The sequence below is a fragment of the Vicugna pacos genome, chromosome 15 (genome assembly GCF_048564905.1).
Source record: "Vicugna pacos chromosome 15, VicPac4, whole genome shotgun sequence".
Lineage (NCBI taxonomy): Eukaryota > Metazoa > Chordata > Mammalia > Artiodactyla > Camelidae > Vicugna > Vicugna pacos.
The window spans coordinates 39269783-39293629 of record NC_133001.1 but is presented as its reverse complement, the minus strand read 5'-3'; the positions used below and the strand labels follow the sequence as shown (position 1 = coordinate 39293629).

The following is a 23847-nucleotide window of genomic DNA, read 5'->3' as shown; positions in this document are numbered from 1 at the left end:
CTTGTGTTGAGAAATAAAAAGTAACAGCCAGAGGACAGCAGTGATGGCTGTACAACATGGTGCATGTACTTGATGCCAATGAATGGTAAATTTATTGTCTTAAAATGGTAAATTTTATGTCGTGTATATTTCGCCCAGTAAAACAAATGTCACGGCCAGAAAGAAGTACCCAATGGATTCAGTTGAGAAATACAAGGAACCAGAGACCCAAAAGAGCATGGGCAAGGTTAACCCTAGACAACTAGTCATGTTCCCAGGAAAATAGCCCTTCATGAGGCCTGAGAATGCCAGGAAAATGTTACCTTCTTATGGGTTAAATTGTATCCCCCTAAAAATATATGCTGAAGTCCTAACCCCTCAGTATATGAGAACGTGACCTTATTTTGGAAATAGGGTCATTGCAGATATAATTTATCAAGTTAAGATGAGGTCATACTGGAGCAATGTGGGCCTTTAAGCCACTATGACTGGCCTTCTCATGAGAAGGGGAGGAAACGACACAGAGACAGACACACGGGGAGAAGACAGAGGCAGGGATTAGAGTGATGCAGCTATAAACCGTGAACACCAAGGATTACTGCCACTGCCAGAAGCTAGGAAGAGGCAAGGGAGGATTCCTCCCTCGAGCCTTCAGAGAGGATGGCTCTGCCCACATCCTGATTTCAGACTTCTGCCTCCAGAACTATGAAAGAATAAATTTCTGTTCTTTTAAGCCACTCATTTTGTGGTCATCTGTTTCAGCAGCCCCAGGAGACTAATACATCTCATAAAAAGGCTTTCTCTTTAAGTGACCAGGTTTTTCTCTGAACTAACACTCTGCACAAGTACCTTAGTTTGAAATGGGGTACAAATAGTAATAATACATCACAGGAGGTGGCTGGCTTTCCATGCTGTGATTTGAGGTCTGCAGAGCTGCCTCTCACAAACCCCAGTTAGCCCTATAAAAAAAAGAGGCCCTCTGATCTTCCCTCTGAAGCTGCCTGACATAACAGGACAGGACCTCAGTTTGGATTTTGCTGTTGCACCAGCTGGAATCCTCTGGTGAAAATGCTGTCCCTCCCCTGACCAGGGCCCCTCCAAATGCTGGCAATGCCCTGTCCTCTCCCTCACCACTCTGAGTCTGGTGGGCCACAGGCCCTACCTGAAAGGGAGACAACTGTTACGCTGACTCTCCTACAGGCTGGGGACCCTCTGGCCCCCTTCCCCACCAAGCCCAGGAGAGCTGCTGTTTCATTCACTTCCGACAGCTCCCTGCATAAACTGCACTCAAGGAAAAGAATTCATTCTCAGCTTAACCTTCAAAACTATGAAATTAATCATTAGTTGAACATTAGTCGAACATAACAGCAACTTAGTATGTAACCTTCTTAGTTAACTTTTAGTTAGCTCTTCTGTCCCCACCCCATCCCAGGTGCAGGGGATGGGAGGGAAGTAGGAGTTAGTAAAGCTTCAGGCTATACCTGCAGGGGAGTCTAAACCCCTGCAATTTCCAGAATTCATCAGTAGACGGCATAGTCCTGAGACTGCACAACACAAGTACACAACTGTTGATCCTACCTTCCCAGAAAGCCAGCAATGCCCCTGATTAGAATTTATGGAGGATCTGGATAGGGGAAGGAGGAGAGTTCCAAAATAAGCCCTGGTATTATACAGATCCTGGGAAGATAATCCTGGAGTTTCCAGGGCTCTGTGATGACCTGAACTGTTAGCATCAAACTTAGAATCAAAACAGCAGCCACACTAGACACAGGGCTAGTGCTTTTTCCTGGTGGTTCTCAACCCTGGCTGCACCTGAGAATTACCTCTGAAGTTCTGGAAAGTGCCACCCATGGTCCCACCCATGGAACACACTTGGACAGGTGTGGTGGAGGTGAACTGAACTGAAGCATGGGAATGGAAGCTATGTCTTGTACCTCCTGACTCTTACCTACAGCCCACTGCCAAACAGTAGCCACTGCCAGGTAAGCCTGACAGGAGCACACAGAGCACAGGTGAACTAACTCACGTGGACACAAAGTGCTTCTCTCCGGGAAGCCTTCTTCAACAAGGTGGCACATGGCTTCCCAAGTCACCTTGAGTGCCCTGTGTATGTAGGTTTGATTTTGCTCATAGAAAAAAAAGTTACCGCTACTGCCACCCAGCTAAATTGAAAATTCAGTGAAAACCTAAGAAGTCAGAGTTTACTAGTCTGGACTATTGTATCAACCTTACCTTGTAAAAAATAAATCTCTTAGGTTTCTAAATCTGACTCTTGTGTTAATAAAAGCCTGTTCAGAGAAGAAAGCCGCGTGGATGCTGCCACCTTGATTGAAAAGTTTACCTATGGTGGTGAAAAGCTCGCTGCCCAAGGAAACAAAGTGAGAAGAATGCAAACGCAAGTCCTGGGAGGGACCAAGTGGCCAGGGCGTAGCCGATCCATTCAATGATCTCACCAAGGAAATTGGCTCCAGAAACATACGTGAACAAGCCACCTGCGTGCAGAAGAATGAACAAGTCAATCACCAGAACTGGATCACTGCCCTGTTAAAACCCCTCTGCTTTGTTCCAAAATACATGAGGGCATCCAGACCTGATGCGGGGCTGGAGACTGCCTTCACAGCCATGGGAGTTTGGTGGAATCCTCCCGGGGAGAAAGGAAAACAAAGCCTTGGCAGCCAGTAGCCCTCAGAACAGCCTAGAGTCATGAGGAGTGGCCCCAACTGCCGAATGGGCTCCATCCACTCTCTAACAACTGCTGGACCACTGGCTCCGAACAGGTCTGCGGTTTGTTCCGTTCTATCAAGTAACATTTCCAACCGCCTTTCACCTTCTCACTCCTTCCCTGGACACCCGCACTGCCCGTCAGACCACATCACTGTTCACAGTCACAAAAGTGAAACAACACACGCCGTGAAAATAATAAAAATCTGAACTGATGTGGGAAGTAACCAGACTCCCCTCTGGCCATTGCCCTCCCCTCGCGCAAAGCAGTTCCCTCTGTTTAAGCTTCAGGTGCGGAGTGGGAGCTGCACGGGTTTGCCCTCCTCGAGGCTCGGGCATCTGTACTGATTTTAAAGGTTTCCTTTTCTCTCCAACCACTATTTCTGATCTCAAAACTATGTCTAGAAACCAACACATTCTAATGACAGTAAATATTTCTACACTTAGAATTTCTGTCCCACACTAGACTGGGAAAGTTTTAACCAGAACAATTCTTTTTCTTTCCATGTTATATAAAGAATATCTTGTTTTTAAACCATTCTCTAACCTAACTTAATAGCTGGAAACTAAGCTTGGCAATCGAGCTTTTAAGAAGTTCCTCTGCTCTTCTCTATTTGTCTAGTTACTGAGTGAAGACTTAAAAAAATCAAAGCCCCTTAAAGTTATCTTCCTTAAGGGTGGCATTGCATCAGCAGTTCTTGACCTGCAATTCCCCAGATCCCAGAAGGAACCACTGGCCTATTGCGAAGGGTCTATAAACAGTCTATGAATATAGCAAACAGTATAGATCTCAACCTACAGTTATTTTTGCTTGTTATAGATACTGTTAGGGTGTTAGCAACATGCAAATTTATTTAAATGTGTTATTGAATCCAAAGTAGCTTTGTCATTGTTTTTGTAATCAGTAGATACTAATCTGTGTTAACCCCATGTCATAATTCATTTATTTTTAATGTAAATAAAGGATTATATTTACATCAAAAAAGGTGAGGAGTCACTGACCTACACTAAAACCCCCTAAAAATATTGAAGGATGACTTAGACTAATTCACTCCCACCTGCTTGTATTTGTCAACTTCACATCCTGGTTACTTAGGAATCATTAGGATTTCAAATATTCTGCACCTTTACCTCTGAAAATGCATTTGTGAGATTTCCCATGCTAATTTTTGACTAGAAAACTATGGCTCCTCTGAAGCTTTAAGAACATACAAGTGGCAGGAAATGCACAAACACTACCCCTGGCGACGCACTAGAAAGTCTAATGAGACTTGCTGAAGAGGACAGATCTGTCGGTCGTGCATGATTTACCTTTATTTGCTAACCCAGGAAGGATCGACACTCTGTACGTAGGATGGTTAATTTTTTGTATCAGCTTGACTGGGCCATTAGTGTGCCCAGACATTTGGTTAATCATTATTTCTGGGTGTGTCTGTGAAGCTTTTTCTGGGGAGATGATTCCTGAATCCAGACTGAGTAAAGCAGATTGTCCTCCCCAGTGCTGATGGGCATCCAGGCCGCCAGAGGCCTGAACAGAACAACAGGCAGGGTAAGGGAGAGTCTGCTCTGTTTCTGAGCTGGGATATCAGTCCCCTGCACTCAGACTGGAACTTGCATGGTGAGCTCTCCTAGTTCTCAGGCTTTGGGACTCAAGCTAGAAATTACACCACCTACTCTCCGGGGTCTCCACCTTGCAGACGGCTGATCATGGGATTTCTCAGCCTCCATAACCATGTGAGCCAATCCCTTATAATAAATAACTTCATCAATATCTACATCGATAGCTATGCTACATCTATTCCTACTGGTTCTATGTTTCTGGAGAACCCTAATGCGGCACAGTAATCTCAGCTACTCCAACGAAGTGGCAGCCTTCCTCCATCCTATTCCAAACCTCACACTCCCCTCCCCTCAAGGGTCCTGTGGTCATGAACCTTCCTGAGGTTCTTGTACTACTTGTACTACTCTTGATCTTTAAAAGTTCAGATCAGAAATGCAAATGTATGGTGGAGTAGAATAGGATATGGAGGAGAGGTCGGGGGGAATTGGGATACAGGGTTGTTTGTGCCCTGTCTGTCCCCTCTCCACTTGTCACTCACAGCATAATTCCTGGTGCAGTCTCCCAAGGAAGAGTGGGAACCTGGAGGGCAGGGGGACATTACCTTGTGGGATCCTATAGGTGGTTTCTCCAGGCTTCCTGAGCCGGCGCAGGATATAGTCACTATGAATGTTGATTCCCATTCCCAAAATAAATAAGAAGACACCTTGGCAAAGAAGAGAGGGAAGACGTTAAAAAGTTGTTCTGATTTTGGCGTTTTTCTCCCAAGCTAAGTTTTTTTTCCCTAAAAATAAAGGGAAAGGCACTTAACTTTGAATTCTAAGAATCATACAGAGATGGGGGGAAAAAAAGAGGGAGTAGGCAATTAACCCTGGCCCCAGGTTTGAATGGAGGGGCTGTGCTGTTTCATAGACCAAGACTAAAAATGCACAGCGGCACGTGATGACGGCAAGTGGGAGAGGGGCGAGGGAGGCACCACCATCACCCAATACTTACATAAATAAGTAAATAAAATAAATAAATGAATAGACAGCAAGCCTTCAGCTCATTCACAAATAACCAAACCATGGTCAGCAAACTCAACAGCCAATTCCAACCCCTTCTTCTTTGCCACCTTCCACTATAGAGGCCGGAGGGCTGGAAGCTAGTCTTGTGACCTAGTTCTGCAAAGAGGATGTAAAGAGAAGTCTTCTGGGGGCTTCCTTGGAAATATTTTGCTTTTCCAATAAAGGGGGCAGATGGAATCTGCTTCTACAGCCTCCCTCTTCCTTTGTTGCCAGATGCAATGTCTTGAGCCACAGGAACTGTCTTGCAAAACCATGAAGTGGCTATCATGAGGACTAGACGTAAATATGCTGAGAACAGTGGAATGGAAAGAAAGTTCCTGGGACCTTAATGACACCAATAAACAACTGAAGGAATGCAGACACCACCTACCTTTGGACATTCTTGTTATGTAAAAAATGTAAAATCGTAGTTATTTAAGTCACTTAGAGCTGGTTTTCTGTCACTTATTGCTGAGAGCATTACTGATTGACATATCCATTCTCATGGAATTAACTGGAGAGCCTGGCACCTAGCAAACTGGTTTCCACTGCTGCTGGTTCATACATACACTCCCCTTCTCCATTTGCTGGTACAGAAAGGACCCTGGTCTGAGGTGAGGAGAGCTAGGATCAGGCATGCTTGGTCTTATATCCCAATAGGCCCAGAAACACTCACTGTTCCACAAGGATGCCCAACCCCATCTCTCAGCCAAGTGTATTTGTGCTGATCAAAATACTTCAGGCAAAAAGCAAGAACAACTGAATTAGAAACAGATCTACTCTCACCACATTTGCTGTTATATGAAACAACAATTTTCAATCTTGTCTAATCAAAAGATCATTAGCCTGGAAGAAAGGGAACCTGGGAGGGGACGTCAGTGGAGGGAGGGAAAGGGGTGGAGAGATAGCACATATAGCAGTGGAAAAGCAAGCACCTTAGCTTCAATGTCTGTGTGTTCTTGGACAGTTCATTTAACCTCTCTCAGCCTCAGTTTTCTCCTCTGTAAAATACAGATTTTAACAGTACCTGCCTTACAAGGATGGTATGAGACTTCATTCACGTGTTGATTCTTTCATTCATTTATTCAAATAGTATTTATTGAGGTCTTACTATGTATACCAAGCACTGTACTAAACACCAAGGATACAGTAGTGAGAAAAACAGCCAAGGTGTCTGTTCTCACAGAGCTGACATTTCAGTGGAGAAACACAGAAATGAATTAAAATAACAAAAAAATTAAAAATCACATAATATCACTACAAAGCAGAAAATCAAAATAGGATAATGAGAGAGTGGATTGGGGTGGGAAGGAAATACCTCTACTGTAGATGAGGTCAATAAGGAAAGCTTTTCTGAAGATTTGGCATCTTTCCTATGATTTGAATAATGAGAATACAAAGGTCTGAGGGAGAGCGTTCTGGTAGCAGGACTAACAGGTGCAAAGGTCCTGAGGCTAGTATAGGTTTAGAATGTCTAAAAAAACAAAAGTGTCACAGCTAATGCTTTAACTAGATGGGGGAAATTAAGGAGATGTGAACAGGATGATAACTTTAAAAAATCACATCAAACTTTATGGGCCATTGTGAGGAGTTTGGATTTTTAAGTGCAATAGTAAACGATCGGCAGGTTTTAAGCAGAGAAGAAGTAGGATCTGATGTCAGTTTATTATTACTACAAAAGAAGTATGTATGTTTTGTGTGAGACGAAACACTAATTAGCAAAAGTAAGAAAACCTGGACACTTTATTCCTACCACCCAAGAACTGCCACCATCAAACACCTAGGGCATTTCCTTCCAGATCTTCATCTTACATGATATCTAGGCATATTCCAATTTCCCAGAATTCCTCTTCTAGATGGTTCATGTAAACCGAAGTCTAATACAGGACCATACCTGACACCTGGTGATTATATCCTTTAAGGCCATTTTAATCTAAACTAGACTCCTTACTTTTTTTTTTTCCAGGACACTGACTTCTTGAAAAGACCAGACAGTGGTCCTTCAGAATGCCCTCCCCTTTTTATATAAGACTGGCTTACTTCCACATGGTGGCATTTGACTTATTTTTTTATTCTCTATAATTCCTATAAACTGACAAAAATCATTTTCCTGTATGGCTATGTTACCAGTTTACTGTGAAGTTAGGTACATTTTTCGTTTGTTCTCAATGTTAAGGGACTTTCTTCCATTTAGATCTTTTTAAAGTGCATTGTAAAGTTCCATGATTCAAAGGACAAAACTATACTTAAAAAACAGTTCTGCCTACCATTCTTTTTATCCCAAACCCTAGAGATAACCTTTTTTACATTAGTTTCTTTTCTATCAATCCAATATTTCCTTTTCCAATTTTATACACACATACAGCCATTGTCCTTCTATCCCATTTTTACATAAAAAGCAGCATACTATATACACCATGCACACTTTATTTTTATTTAACCACATGTTCTGGAGATGTCTCCACAGGAGCACAGAGATGTTCCTTGCTTTTGTTTTTCATTATCTGGTTGTTTCTGTGGCTCCAGAATACTCCATTGTGTGCCTGTATTAGCATTCGCACAACTAGTCTTCTGGCTGTTCTTGTTTTCAAATGTTCACTCTGACTGTTGTGTGGAGAAGGGGCTACTGAAGGCCAGGACCAGAGGTAGGAAGGTTAGTCTGAAGGTCACTGTGGCAGTCCAGGCAAGAGGTCATCGTGGCTCAGACCAGGATACAGTTAGTGCGGTCAGGGAGAACTGAGCCCCGTTGGCACCTATTTTGGAGCTAGAGGCAGCTGTATTAAGCTTTTGTAGAGAATGAGGTGTGTGATGTAAAGAAAATTAAGGATAATCTCTGTCTTTTTAGTTTGAGCCAAAATAATGTACAAACACTTGAACCTTTACTTTAGTAAAGAACTTTAGTTCCTCCTGCAGATAATGAAAAAAACTCAATGATCAGTGTTTTCTACTTACTATTTTAGGTAAGTGGTCAGGAAAAATCTTTCTGAGACAGTATGAATTAACAGAGACTTAAATAAAGTGAAGGACCAAGCTCCATCAAAACACAGGGCTAGGAATTCTAGGCAACAGGTGTAGACTGTACAAAAGCTCTGGGCAGGACAGGCTTTGACCGCTGCAGGTCCAGAAAGGCCAATGAGGCTACAGCACAGAAGATGAGGTGAATGGACACAGGAGATTAAGTCAGGAAAGGGGGCAGGACCAAGAGCATTTGGGTTTCAAAGGCAGTTGTAAGGAATTTGTGTTTTATCCTGAGATTAACAGAAATGTGTTGGAAGGTTTTGAGATGGGGAATGAAATGATGTTTTGCAAAGATCTCTGAGGCTGTATACAGAGAAAAGACAAAGGTGAGAGGAGGGCAGGATGGAATCCTTGGGAGGTTACTGCAGTAGGACAGGGAGAGGTGATGGTGATTTAGCCTGTGGGAAGGGATGTTTACTGGGGCGTGGGTGAGACGTGGTCAGATTTACTTACCCAGGCTAAACCGTATGTCTGTGTACCACTCAGCAGGGTATTCAGCACAGTAAACCAGATAGTAGCTTTGGAGGAGTCCATTTCCCACGCAGAAGACAAAGCCTCTGAAAAGGAAGACAACTGGAAAAGGCCTCCCTCTAGTGAGCAGTGAGTAAACAAATGTCCTGGGATATATACAGGAGAAAGGTCAGGATCCATTGTTTAAAAAAAAAAAAATCAAACAACAAGATGAAACAACAGGAAATCGCATCAAATCCATTTTTAAAAACTATTTCCCTTAAATGTATGCAGAGAAAAAACATTATTCCCTGGTCCTAGAACAATCATTTATGCTATTATTTGTCTTGTTTCATTAAAATGCATAGTAGCCACTATTACCACAGCCTTGAAAAGTAAATTTCATCCTTATAAATAAATTCAATCCTATAAACAGAGGATTGGATCAGCTTTATATAGATCTAGAAGTGAAATCCAGATTACAGTAGAAGAAAAGTAAAGCCTGGTTACCCCCACGCAGCACTGGAATGGCATTTGACAGCAGCCACTCAATCGTATGGCTTTCCATATGTCTCTCTAATACGATTTAATTATGGACACTAACATTCCCTAGAAAGTGGAATGCAGAACTCTTTGAGAAAAGAGAGAGACTCCTCTAAACGTTAGGAACTATGAATCTAGAGGAATCTAGGAAGATGTTAAAAAATATAAATAACCTCAAAACAAAAATACACCCATGATATAATGCCAAATACTAGACATCGAACTACATCCTATTTATAATTTTTCTTCTTTTTTGGAGCAATGTAACCATCATACAGGAAAGTTCATAAACCTATGTGAATAGTTTAATGAATTACCATCAAATAAACACCTATAAAGTCACTAACCAAGTCAAGAAATGGAACATTGCCATCACCCCAGAAGTAACCACCATCCTGATTTTTGTAATAATCATTTCCTTTTGCCTCTTTACAACTTTCCCACATTTGTATGCATCCCTAAAATATAGTTTATTTTGCTCATTTTTAATTCCATATAGAAGGAAACTCACCATTATGCTTCTGAAACTCAAGCGTGTTGTGAATAGCTACAGTTCATTTACTTTCATTGTTGTATATTATTGTCATGTATGAATATACCACATGTGTTTATCTATTTTACTTTGATGGATATTTGGGTTGCTTCCATAATGTACCTACTCAAAGATTATTTTCTCATTATTTTAATGATTTTTTCATTTTATGTTTATATCTTTGATATATCTGGAACTTACTTTGCGGTAAGAAGTTAGATAATAATCCAAGTTAATCTTTTTCCTAATGCTAGTAAAGTTACTAAACCTCTCTTTCTAATTGACATGCATTGCCATTGGTATTACACACTAAATTATCATTTATATTGGTTCCTCTTCTGGACTTCCGTTTCTGTTTCATTGATCTAACTACTGCCAGTACTACACTATTTTAATAATTGTATTTTTAAAAGCTGTCTTAATACTAGGTGGAGCTATTTTTATATCATTACTATTTTTAAGGATTTTCAAGGATTTATTTCTTCATGTGAACTTTAAAAGCAACTTGTGAAACACTCCCTCCCAAAAGTTAGAAATACAGTTGACCCTTAAACAATACAAGTTTGAACTGCTTAAGTCCCCTTATACGTGGATTTTTAAAAATACTACAATACTACACTATACAGGGTTGGTTGAATTCACACATGCAGAACCTTGAATATGGAGGAATGGAGGTTGCTGAGGAACCACGATCCGGAGGGCTGACTGTGAGTTATGTGTGGATTTTCAGCTGCTCGAAGGACCAGTGCCCCTAACACGCACGTTGTTCAAGGGTCAAGTGTACTTTTAAATTAAAAAATTTATTAAAAGTGTGAAGTGGTAGAAGGAGGACCTCCAAGAGCACCACTCCATAAAAGCTAAAAAAAAAAAAAAAAAAAAGTCAGAAATCTGGATATTAACCAAAGGCTTGCAGCAACCTGGGGAGCATTTAGGCGAGACAATGGCTGGCTCTCAGGAAGAGCAACAAGCTTTGTGGCATTTTAACTCACCCTAGTCTCATCTCCCACTTTCCATCTCTGCACAGGTTTGAAAAGTAATAACCTCCATTTCTGGGATTAGGGGGGAGCAAAACAGGATTGGAGCTCTTTCAAAATCTCATTCCCAAAGAAGTCACCTGTCTGGGTGGTTCCTGGAAGACTCCACTCAAAAGGCTTGTCTTTATTTCACCTCACTGAAACCCACCCAGTGGTAAAAGTTTCTGGAGATGGGAATGTGTTTTTGGATACTTTAGCAACACATTAACCAGAGGCAACGGATAACAGGTGGGGCAAATACTGGACTAATCAAAATTTCAAAAGGAAAGACTGAGGAATGAGATGCCCAGAAGGGCTTTGAAAATCTCACATATATTTCTGGGAATCTAGACAGCCATCCACATGCTCAAAAGATGACCTGGAAATGTCCTAAGCCCTCACCTCTCACTGACCTTGAAGTCTGGGCAAGGAGCAAGTAAAGCTAAAGCAGAGCTGTTAACTGCGTGGGTGGTTGTAAAGGACTTCTCTAACACGCACACCGAGGCCTTGAAAGCAGCATGTGTTACTCCCACCTTCATTGCTTTGGTGCCAGCCAACCACAAGGGTGACTGGGAAATTGGGAAATGCAACCTAGCTGTACAGGCAAAAGGCTTTGGAAAACCAAGTGTCTTGGAGAACAAATAAAATGATTCTAATTTGAAGGACTTTGCTGACTTTGCTACTGGAAAGTTGGAAGTAGTTTAAAACAAACGTTTCAGTGTAGAAAGCAATTTTAAAAAAAAAAATGAAAAGGAAGGGGAGGAGGGTCGGCCAAGAGGCTAACCATCAGTCCTGTGGAGGGTTGCATGTGAATGTCACCTTCAGGTCCCAGTATGGCCCAAGACTCAGTTACCCTGGGGTTTGGGACCACTTTACTTTCATTCCTTTCTATACCTCTAATGTACATTCTCATTCTTTTGTGTTTATTCTGATAGAGCCTGATAAGTACTCTGTAAAGATAAAGTTTTCTATCACTGCTAGGTAAATATTCATTTGGGGGGACTCTTACTGGAAAGGGTTAACTGAAATTGCAAATCCAAATTAAACTAAAGAAACAACCTTTAAAATTATACATCTTGCATAGACCATCTCATATTTAACTAAATCTTCTTCAAATATAAATGCTATTGCTAAGATTATCAAGCCTATTGAAGACTTCTCACTATATGAAATTTTAGACCTCACTGTCAATCAAAATAAATTCAGATTCTCTATCTAAATACAAGGCTTCCATATATATATTTACTTGTTACATACAGTTGTAACTCCTTGCTCAACCTCATCTCCCCCTTTATCCACTACCCCATTTTTCTGCTTTCCTTTACACTAAAACTCCTCCAAATAGTTGTCTATGCTTGCCATCATTGTCTTCTCTTCCTTTTTTCCTCCCTCCTCCCCTTCCAACAAACTGATCTTAGCGAGATCACCAGAAACCTCCACGTTTCCAAATCCAAGAGCCAATTTTCAGCTCTATTCTTACTTGACAAGTTAATCACTCCATCCTTCTGGAAACACTGTCTCACTCAGCTTTCAGCCAGCACACCACTTTCTCTTGGTTCTCCTGCTTCACTGATTCTTCTAATTTTCCTTTGCTGGTTTCTCTTCAACCCCTTGACCTCTAAATATTGGTGTGCCCCAGGGCTCAGGACTCTTTTCTTCTTTATTTATACCCACTGTAGATGTAATCGCATCTAGTCCTGTATCTTTTAATATCATCTATAGAATGACAACTCCCAAATTTTATGCCTCCAGGCAGGACGCCTGCAGCTCTTGAACTCAGGCTTATATAGCCAACTTCCTACTAGACATCTAGTTTAAAGGGTGTCTCAAATTTAATACATCCAAACCCAAAGCCCTGATTCCCCACACTTCCCCAAACCTGCACTTCCCTGAACCTGTGCCATCTCAATAAATGGCAAATTCATTCTTCCACTTGCTTGGACTGAGGACATTAAACTACCACTGACTTCTCCTATTCTCTCTCTCCCTTTTCTGCCTTTCTTTCTCTCTCTTTCTCTCTCTCCCATACAGTACACAAAATCTATTAGTAAATCCTGTCAGCTCTACCTTCAAAAATGTTTCCAGAATCTGGTCACACACATCTCACCATCTCTATAAAACAGGAAAATGACAAGAAAATCTCCAAAACCTGGCAACTTAGCAACACAATTCCACATAATTTATGGTTCACAGATGAAGCCTCAAGGGAAATAAAAAACTATACTGAACTCAATGAAAATGAAAAATATAATGTATCAAAATTTGCAGGACGTAGCTAAATCAGTGCTCTGGGAAAAATGTGTAGCACTAAACACATACAACAGAAAATAGAAAAGGTCTCAAAACCTCCACCTTAAGACTCTAAGGGAAAAAAGAGGATAATAAACCCAAAGGTTGCAGAAGGCAATAAAAAAGAGCAAAAATCAACAAAATTCAAAATAGTAAAACAGTAAGAAAATGAATAAAACAAAAAACTATTCTTTGAAAAGATGAATAAAATATACCTTTAATAAGAATAATTAAGAAAAAGAGAAAATATAATTGGGAAAGAAACAGGATTACATTACAGAACCTACAAACATCAAAAAGATACTAAAGAAATACTATGAACAACTCTACATACATAAATTTGAAAGTTTAGATGAAATGGACTAAATCCTTGAAAAACACAAGCTATCACAACTCAACCTAATGAAATAAATCATTTGATTAGCCCTACAACTATTAAGGAGACTTAACTCATAATTTTAAAACTTCTCGAAAAAGAAATCTCCAGGCCCAAATAGCTTTACTGGAGAATTCTACCAGTTTAAGGAAAAATTAACACTAATTCTTCAAAATCTCTTTATTTTATAAAGCTAATTATTACTCTGATACAGAAACCAGCAAAACGCAGTACAAAGATTAAAAAAAAAAACAAGCCACTAAAGCCCATGAATATAGATACAAAAATCTTTAACAAACTATTAACAAACATGGTTCAGCAATAGGTAAAAAGAATCACACAGCATGACCGGGTATAGGTTTATTCCAGGGATGCAAGATTGGTTCTATACTTTAAAAACAATCAATGCAATTCAACATTTTAACAGAATAAAAAGACAAATATTCTGATCATATCAATCATTGTAAAAAAATTTGATGAAATCCAATATCTTTTAATGATTTTTTAAAAACCCAGAGAAAGCAGGAATAAAAAAAAAAACTTTCTGAACTTGATAAAGCATACCTACAGCTAACATACTTAATGGTCAATGACTGAATGTTTTCACTCAAAGATCATGAACGAAACAAGATGTCTGTTCTCACCTCTCTGATTTAACAGTGTTGGAAATTGTAGTCACTGCAATAAGGTGAGAAAAAAATTAAAAGCATACAGATCAGAAAGGAAGAAATAAAACTGTTCCTGTTTGAAAATAACATGATCGTCTCTAGAAAATCCCAAAGAATATACAAAAAACAAAAACTAAAACTCCTAAAAAGTGAATTCAGCGAGTTTTCAGGATACAATATATACAATTACATGTCCAAATGCTATTAATAAACATAAGGATACTGAAATTAAAAATACAAAGTAACATTTCCTATAGTTCAAAACATAAAATACTTAGGTGTAAATCTAACAAAATACATACAGGATTTGTATGTAAAAACTACAAAGCATTAATGAGAGAAATTAAAGATGATTTAAATAAATAAGGATATATTATGTTCATGGATTAAAAGTCTCGACATAGTAATGATGCCAATTATCCCCAAATTGATAATAAAACTCCTATTAAATTCTAGATTTAATAAGGTTTTTAGGATTTTTTATAAACATAGACAACATAATTATAAAATTTATATGGAAAGGTAAAGGAACTTTGACAGCTAAAATACTCTAAAAAGAATAAAGTGGGAGGAATTAGCACACCAAATTTCAAGACTTACTGTACAGTACAGTGATTGAGACTGTGTGGTGTAAGTGGAGGACAGACACATCCATCAATGGAACAGAAAACCCGGAAAAAGACCCACACAAGTAGGCCCCCCTGGTTTTTAACATAAAAATGGAAAAGCAATTAAATAGAGGAAAATAGCCTTTCAACCAGGACATAATTCTCAGGATCTAGGGCTAAGCAAAGAGGTCTTAAACTTGATACCAAAAGCACCATCAATAAAAGAAAAAATTGAAAAAAAAAAGAAATTCATAAACTGTATTTTACCAAAATTTCTTTTCATAAGACTCCATTAAGAGAATTAAAGTATAAGCTATACATTGGAGAAAATATCTGCAAACCACATCTTTTCAAAGAACTAGAATTCAGAATAAAGAACTCTCAAAACTCAACATAAAAAACAAAAAATTAAATCAGAAAGTGGGCAAAGACATAAACAGACACATTACCTATGATTTATTATATACACATGGCAAATATGCACATGAAAAGATGTTCAACACCATTAACCTTTGGGAAATCTACATTAAAGCGACAATGAGGTTTATTGCACACCTGTAAGAATGACTAAAATAAAAACTGACAACACCAAATAGTGGAAAATACATGAAGAAATTGCATCACATACAATGCTGTTGGGAATGTACAGGTGAGAATGAATTGAATGCATATACTTTTCATGACATGCCAAAGCACTTTATTTAAATCCAATACTTTTTAAAATTACAAAATATTGAGAAATCATTCATTTCCTTAAGATATCTCTGGGAAATAGCATTGGATTATGCTCATTTTGTTTTGTTTTAAATTAGAGCTGTTATTTTTTTGTTGTTGTAGTTTCTGTTACTTAGCTTAGTTTAGATGACTTGTCAGTAAATTACTTTGGCTTAACAATCACTATGTTTTAAAGCTTGTAAGGAAAAACACTGAAGATGAATATATCTGCATATCTATCCCATATCTATCTATCCATCAATCATCTCTCCACCCATAGACATAAATAAGATAATTTTTACTCTCATGTGATAATTTTACTGTGTTTATTCAGTTTACTTAACAGCTATAATTTCTGACATATAATTGGAGAACATACTTCAAAAAGCTAATGTTTTTTGCTTCATAAAAACGTTTGCTTCACAATTTCAAAAAAAAAAAGCCACTCTGGAAAACAGTAGGGCAGTTTTTCTTCAAAATCTAAACATGAACCTGCCATATTACCTAGCAATTGCATTCCTGGGCATTTAACCCAGAGAAGTAAAAATTTATGTTTTTCAAAAACATGGATATGAATGTTTTAGCAACTTTATTCATAATAGTCAAAGACTGGAAACAACTCAGATGTCCTTCAATGGGTGATTAAATACTCTGAGGTATATTCATACCATAGAATACTATTCAGCAAGAAAAAGAGATGAACTAGCGATACATGTAACAAGATGCATGAATCTCCAGATAATTACGCTGAATGAAAAAAACTAATTCCAAAAGGTTACATACTGTATGCTGCCATTTATATAACATTTTTGAAATCACAAAGGTAAAGAAATGAAGAAGAGATTAGCCATTGCCAGGGATTAAGGTGGGGCTGAGAACAGGAGGAGCTTGAGTGTGACAATGTTAAGGATCTCCTGGTAGATGGAAATGTTCTATCTCTTGCCTTTACCAAGTATCAATATCCTGGTTGTGATACTGTAGTATAAAATTGCGAGATGTTACCTTTGGATAAAACTGGGTAAAGATTATACAGAATCTCTATGTGTTGTTTCTAATAATTACATGTGAATCTATAATTATCTCAAAATAAAAGTTTAATTAACAATTACACATTGTCCACATGTATATATGTCCTGAACAATGGTGGCTGACTTGGAGAATCTATTTTAGCTGTAACAACTATGTTTGTGTACATGTGCAGAAAGATTCTTTCTGTCTGGCTTAGGAGAGAGTGCCTGAATTCTCTAGGTCAGTAGTAGATATGGCTCAGTATCAAAATCACTACGCCTACTAAATTAAACTCTCTTGAGGATTTATGAAAGCTCTTCAGATGATTCTGACACCACCAGTCTGGCATACATACACAGATCTAAGTGGTAGATACAAGAGATGCTCAGTTGTGTGAATGCTAACCCAGAAGCTGACATAATTCTTGGGGTAAAAATACTCAATAAATAAATGAGAAAGTTAAAAAGCACACAATAAATAAGTAGTGGATTACTCTAAATTTTATTCATCATCTTTCTACTTCATTGTTTCTATTTAATTAACTGTGGCAAAGTTAAAATGGTTGATATGCTACTTCCTAAATATATAACTATATTAGTTAGTTATTGCTGCATAATAAACAATTCCAAAACTTAGTGGTTAAAAACACCAACAAACATATTTTTACTCATAGTTTCTATGTGTCAGAAATTCAAGAGTGGCTTGGCTGGGCAGTTCTGGAACAGGGTCCCTTATGAAACTGCACTAAAGGTATTGACCAGGACTTCAATTATCTGAAGTCTTCCAAGATGGCTCACTCATATGGTTGAAGAGTTGGTACTAGCTGTGGGCAAGAGACCTCATCTCCTCATGTGAGCCTTCTCCACACTGACTTCAACCAAGGGTGGCTTAGGTATCCTCATGACATAGTGGCAGTTTCCCCCAGGACAAATGATCCAAGAGGAAGTACCAACAGAAGTTATCTTTTTTGTGACTTAGTCTCAAAAGTCACACACCATCACTTTGCCACATTGTATTTGCTAGAAGCGAGTCACAAATTCTGGGCCCCACTGAAGGAGAGAGGAACTGGGTACCATCTTTTCAAGAGGAAGTCAAGTCAAAAAATTTGTGGACATATTTTTTAACTACCACAATGACCTTGGAAACTTAACTCCTCTGAACTTCAGTTCCCCACTGATAAAAGGAGTATAATAATGGTACCAACTTCAGAAGGTTGTTGAAAGAATTAAATAGCATAATTGAATGCAGAACTTATTAGAACTTAATGACAAAGTGTTCCTTTCTTTCCCCAAGCAAGGAAGTATATCATTAGAATTTCTTTGTATAAAGCTGAGGGCTTGCCTAAGACCAATGGTGAAAATGGTCTTTGTGCCCTATGGTCTGCTCATATCATATCCTCTGTGGGACCTACTTCCACTTCTTCTCTCTTTCCCCTAGGTTCTCAGGATCCCAGACATGCATGACACAGACATGCATGGTCACGTCCCAAAAGGTTTATTTTTCTTAGAAATTTTCCAGCCTTCAAATCATTTCTTTTCAGTTCTTTTATTAAAACTGACAACTCCCTTGGTCCAGTTCCTCAGGATGCTCTACTCCTATTATCTTCTAAGTGATACCTAAAACCAATGGGCAATGATCTTTCAGAAATGGAGTTATCACCTGTTGTGAGTACATCTGCAACTGACTTGAGAGGACTAGGAAAGAGATTCAAGTTACACCAAAATATAAGACTGAAGATAAGCACTATCCCCTGAAAAAATGCTGGGCCTGTCCCTAATTCATGCTTCACATAAATACTTTAACCAAGTAGTAATCGGATGGCACTCAAACCACCTAACATTAGCTCCACGTGAAAATGAGAATTGTGAATATGAAGAGAGAACATTTCATAACTAGAGAAACCTGGAAAGACGAGAACTCTAAATAGTTTTTTCAATGTGAAGTCCCCTGTGGCAATGGGTATCCCCATGGAGCATGAAGGCCCTGCATGAATGACAGGAGAAGTACGGAGAAAAGCATCCTAAAGTAGATGTGCAAGGGCATAGAGATCGTTTTTCTCAAGGTCTTAATGGTTGTCTTGCATGTAGCAACAAAAGTCATCATACAAGGGACTTCTTTGGCTCATCCCCTGCAAGACAGTCAATGAAGAGTAGTCAGTGATGCAAGATTCCATGTTACATTTCCGTGGGATTTATTTGCATTTTTTACCTGGCTCTCTGTAGACATATTGCTTTAAACCAAAGAAAACACTTGAATGGTAGGAATTTCAGATATGTTTAAGGGCCACAGAAAACAGTTGCAGGGGCAAATGGTTCTTTGGTACCAATCAGATTGTGTTGGGTAGGCTTATTCTGTTCATTGACCCTGGTGCTCTGTGGTCCTGATAAGAAGACATCTACTGTGTGTGTGTGTGTGTGTGTGTGTGAGACAGAGAGAGACTTCTGGGCCAGTGAAGAACATAAAGCTCACAGAAGTGTGGTAATTTTCCTAATGCCACACAGCTAAAAGGGGGCAGCAGAGATGGTATTTAAATGAGGATCTTCTGCTACAAAACAACTGACTCATTTCCAATTAGAAAGGATAACAGAGATCAAAATATACAATTGGAAAAAAAATCCCACATGCCCTTCCAAAGAATCCATGTTTGAATTTCATTATTTTAGTCTGAGGATCTTGCTGCATCTCTGGTAGTCATTTGTTGTATTTGCCACCCAGTATTACTCTCCCTTCTTATGGTAACTACCTGGTTCTCCACCAGTAACCCTCCCCCTTCCTATCTTAGTCCATGAAAAGGTTCAACCTCTCCAAGCTTCTCAATCAGAACAAGGATAACTCTATCACACTGATTGTTTCAGAGATGGGCGTATGACCCAACAAACCCTAGTAAGGTTTTGCTTATGTTTTTTCTAGAACTGTTCTCTTCCACATGCCTTGGACCTGAGAGGATATATGCTCTTAGATGCTACAGTTGTCTTGCTACCACTAAAATATACCCTTTCTGAAAACAGAGCCAGTAAAAGAAGCACAGCCAAGAGCTGGAGAGAGATACCAGGTCCTGATGGTATCTTTGGAACCACTACATCAAACTTGACCTGAAGTCAGAATTTTCCAGCCATGAGAGTTAATAAATTCAGGTTTTATTTAAATCTGCTTCAGTTGATTTTTCTGTCACTTGGAAATGAAAAGAGTCCTGATTAATGCACCATCATACTGTTCTCTTTTGAAATAAGCATCAAATTTTTCCAAGTTTAAAGCCAGAATTGGTGAAGGTTTTGAGTTGCATTTAATCATAAAATAGAGTTTTCCCAAAATTATTTTCTTGGAGCAGAACTCACCAAAAGGTCTTTCCTTGTTGGAGCCTCTCTGTATGCCAAAGGGCACTGAGCCAACCAGTCCTCTGAGCCCATGGCCCACTTCTCTGAGTTCTTCCCAAGAAATAACAAACACTGTCAATGAACAGTCACTTGTCTGTATACTTAGATGATACCTGTCATTGTAAATAATGGTTTTGGACATATTAGAGAGTGGAAAGTACAGGCCAAATGCAAAGGTGACTAAACACAGAGTAAGTGGTGCATCCCATCCAAGCTTACATTTTATTATGGATCTTGTATTGTGGTTTGAATGGTGCCCCCCTCCAAGATATGTTTATTCCCTAATCCCCAGAACTTTAAAATATTACTATATTATAGCAAAAGAGTGAATATTCTTGTAAGATAAAAGATGAGATTAAATTAAGGATCTTGAGAAGACGAGGTTATCCTGGATAATCTGGGTAGACCCTAAATGAAATCACATGTAACCTTATACAAGAAAGGAGCGGAAGAAGAAAAGACATACAGAGAAAAAGGTAAAATGAAGACACAGCACAGACATGCAACCACAAGCCAAGGAATGTAGACAGCTACCAGAAGCTGGACAAGGTGAGGAACAGATTTTCCTTTAGAGCTTCCAGAGGGAACAGAACCCTGTTACATCTTGATTTCAGACTTCTGGCCTCCAGAATGATGAGAGAAAAAAACGTCTGTTGTTTTAAGACACCCAGTTTGTGGTAATTTATTATAGCAGCTACAGGGAACTAAAACACCTTGTTAGAGTAGTATTAGGCCATTGAAATTAATTTCAGTTCAGTTATCCAGTAAAAGAACTGCCAGGAAAGGACCATATACAGTTAATATTTATATAGTGCTTACTATGCTCCAGGCAATGTTCTAAGTACTTTGCATATATTAACTTATTTAATCTTTATAGTAACCCTAGGAGACAGGTATTAGTATAATTATCCCCACTGTACAGATAAGGAAACTGAGGCACAGCAAGATTAAATTAGCCCAAATTGACACAGCTATGAAATATCACAGCTGGGACTCAAGCCCAGGTGGAGCTATTTCCAGAGTTTATGCTCTTGAGCACTTTGCTCCATTGTAGTCATTGTGAAAAATAACAATAAAAAGTCAGTTGCATGTGCATTGTCTACATCAGAGGCTCTCAATTCTGGATGCATATTCAAATCACCTTAGGGGCTTCAGGGATGCTAAAGGGGAAGAGGTATACTGAAGAAAAATTAATCAGAATGTTAGGCATAGGATCCTGAGCATCTGCAGCACTTAAGAGACACCCCGGATGACTCTAATGTGCAGCCAGGGTGAAAACCATTGAGATCATAACCTCCAATGGCAAACTGAACTAACTTTTTCAAGCTGGCATTGACCAGATGTTTTGGTTTCTCCAAAGGCTATGCCCACACAGAGAAATTAGACTGCCACATCAAGTATTTTTTAAAAGGGGGCTCAATTCAATAAAACCACATTTTTTTTCCGGAATAGAGTGGTTGATCATTTTCTACTAAGGGCTGTACCATGGGAAAAATTCAATGCAAAGTTTTCCCTGAAGCTCCCTGGGACTTCCTTCCATCTTTCTCTGATGCCCTGGAAGTGAGAACAGACAAGTCCCATTGACAACCCCTTGCAGATGTCGTCTGGTGCGAATTATCTGGTGGTCATAATCCAGTAGATATATTAAAATTGTGAAAAAACACTGACATGATTAGCTCATGAAGACCTAAAATACAGTATACTATTTTAAAGTTTCCTGTTTATATACATGTTTTTTATCTTCATTATTTGTTTCCTGCTAGTATTGGGAGACCCTGGAACTGCTCACTTACTCAATTTTCCTCTGTCTTCCTGCCTCTACATCAAAGTAGAAGTTCAGTCTGAGCACCCAATGAATTACCAAGGTTTTAAGAAATTTTGAGGATTCCTCTGAGTGACAGAGTAATCATCATTGAGGTACAACCTCCTACAAGAGACAGGCTACAGACCACTGACCTCATTTATTTGTGGGGTTTATTTGCTTATTTATTTATTTACTTATATCCTAGAAGATCAAAATCTTAGTAAACAAATAGAGCCAGATCAACCTATTTGCCTGACTAATAAGATAAGTTTGAGTAACTAGTTTACCTTTTCTTTTTTGTTAAGTTGATTGATTTGGGGTGGGTTTTGGCCTTGCATAGATACACTTGCTCAGCCACTCATATTAAATGGTCATGACCAAATTTATAAGTTGTAAGTGGCAACAAACGGTGGTTTTCAGCTTGAAGTACAAAGTTGAGCAAGGTGACCAAGGTAAGCTAAGGACAAGGCATGTTCAACTGTTGGATACAAATGTGTCATTTCTCTAAGCTGCAGTTTTGTCTCTTCTATTTCTCATTGTTTGCAAAAACAAAGTTGTGATTTTCTAATTCTAGCTGTTTGGCTTTATACTGCAGCCCCATTTCACAGGGTTCTGATGTCATTTGGAAACAAGCAACTCTTCACAGCTATCTAAGGCCTAGATATTGGCATCAAACTGAAGACTTCTAAGGAGTTTCCACTTTCATTTAAATATTGTCCTGGGACTCAGCAGCCCTGAACAAAGGTGCATCCACCTCAGCGCATCTCCCTCCCACATCTCCATTCCATTGTTCACTTTGACAAGAAAAGAAAAGGCATTTTCTGAGGTCTCTGTGGCAGAATTTACTACGTGAAAGTTTCAGGCCTGTCATTCGTAAGCATTGGCTGGTATTTCCCACACTCTATTCCCTATGCTGCAGCCTTAGGGCCACCTTGCCAGCCAAAGCTACATGGAGACAGAGGACACATGGAGAGAAAGCCACCATTCTCCCAACTTGCTTAACTCTCCACAAGTTTAGAAACGTGTAACACAGGACCCAAAGGTCACTGCACATTAAGCTTGAGAATGGAAAAAGCAATGAAACAAAGAAGATTCTTACACACAATGTATGTCTCCTCAAAATTCATATGTTGCGATCTAATTCCCATTATGATGGTTTTTGGAGATGTGGCCTTTTGAAGGTAATTAAGTCATGAGGATAGAACATTCATGAATGGGATTAGTGTCCTTATACGGAGAGGCCAGAGAGCTAGCTCATTCTCTCCTCACCATGTGAGGATACAACAAGAAGTCAGCCATCTGTAACCCAGAAGAGGGACATTACCAGAACTAGACCTTGCTGGCACCATGATCTCAGACTTCCAGACTCTAGAACTGTGAGAAGTAAAATTCTGTTGTTCATACACCATCCAATTTATGGTGTTTTGTTATAGACTGAGCTGCCTAAGAGACATTCCAGACAAACTGGTGGAAAGTTTAGAAACACAAACCAATGGACCGTCAGGCATAGCACTGAGTACAGAGAATACCAACGTCAAGTCAACCAGCATTGCAGATAATCAATCAGCAAAGATAAAAGCTAAAGCCCACTGGAGGATGTCTGCTTCCAGTCAAGATGGAGAAACAGGAACTGGATTTACCCTCCATGCTGGAAAATGAAAATATAAACAACAAGACAAATTACATGAAATATTGGACGTAAGCAATAAAAGGCAGGAATCACTTATAGACAAGAAAAAAATGATGTGAGCCTTATAAATAACCCAGTTTACTGCTTTGAGAAAATTTCTCTTTCCAGGAAAGGGGATTCCAGACAGAAGCTAGAGTTTCCTGAGTTAAGGAAACAGAACTGAAATTCCAGGAATCAAGACATCTAGAATTCTTAGGTCAGAGTACTGAAGTGGAGAGAGATGCACAGAGTCCTGCAGAGGGTCCTTCTCAAGTATTCAGTAGAATATTAATTAGTGCAGTTGTATGAGAAAAGGATCGCTCAAAAAGATTAAAAGGACCAGTGCCCAGTGCTCATACATGGTCAGGAACTGAGCCCTTTCCCACCAGCCAGATAAAAAAATTCATACTACATGGGACATTGAGTAGAGTACTCAGAAAGGCTTAGCTCAGGAAGGGATTAATTTGCCCCTGCACT

General features: G+C 39.1%; 1 protein-coding gene across 1 annotated transcript in view; it reads right to left on the bottom strand.

Annotated features, from left to right (window-relative positions):
- SRD5A2 (steroid 5 alpha-reductase 2) overlaps positions 1–23847 on the bottom strand; it is a 37421-nt gene that overhangs the window by 1873 nt on the left and 11701 nt on the right. Inside the window, exons 2-4 of the mRNA XM_006197250.4 lie at positions 8776–8939; positions 4863–4964; positions 2321–2471 (exon numbers count right to left, since the gene is read on the bottom strand). Of these exons, the coding sequence (XP_006197312.1) occupies positions 2321–2471; positions 4863–4964; positions 8776–8939 (417 nt within the window). The remainder of the gene's footprint in view (positions 1–2320; positions 2472–4862; positions 4965–8775; positions 8940–23847) is intronic.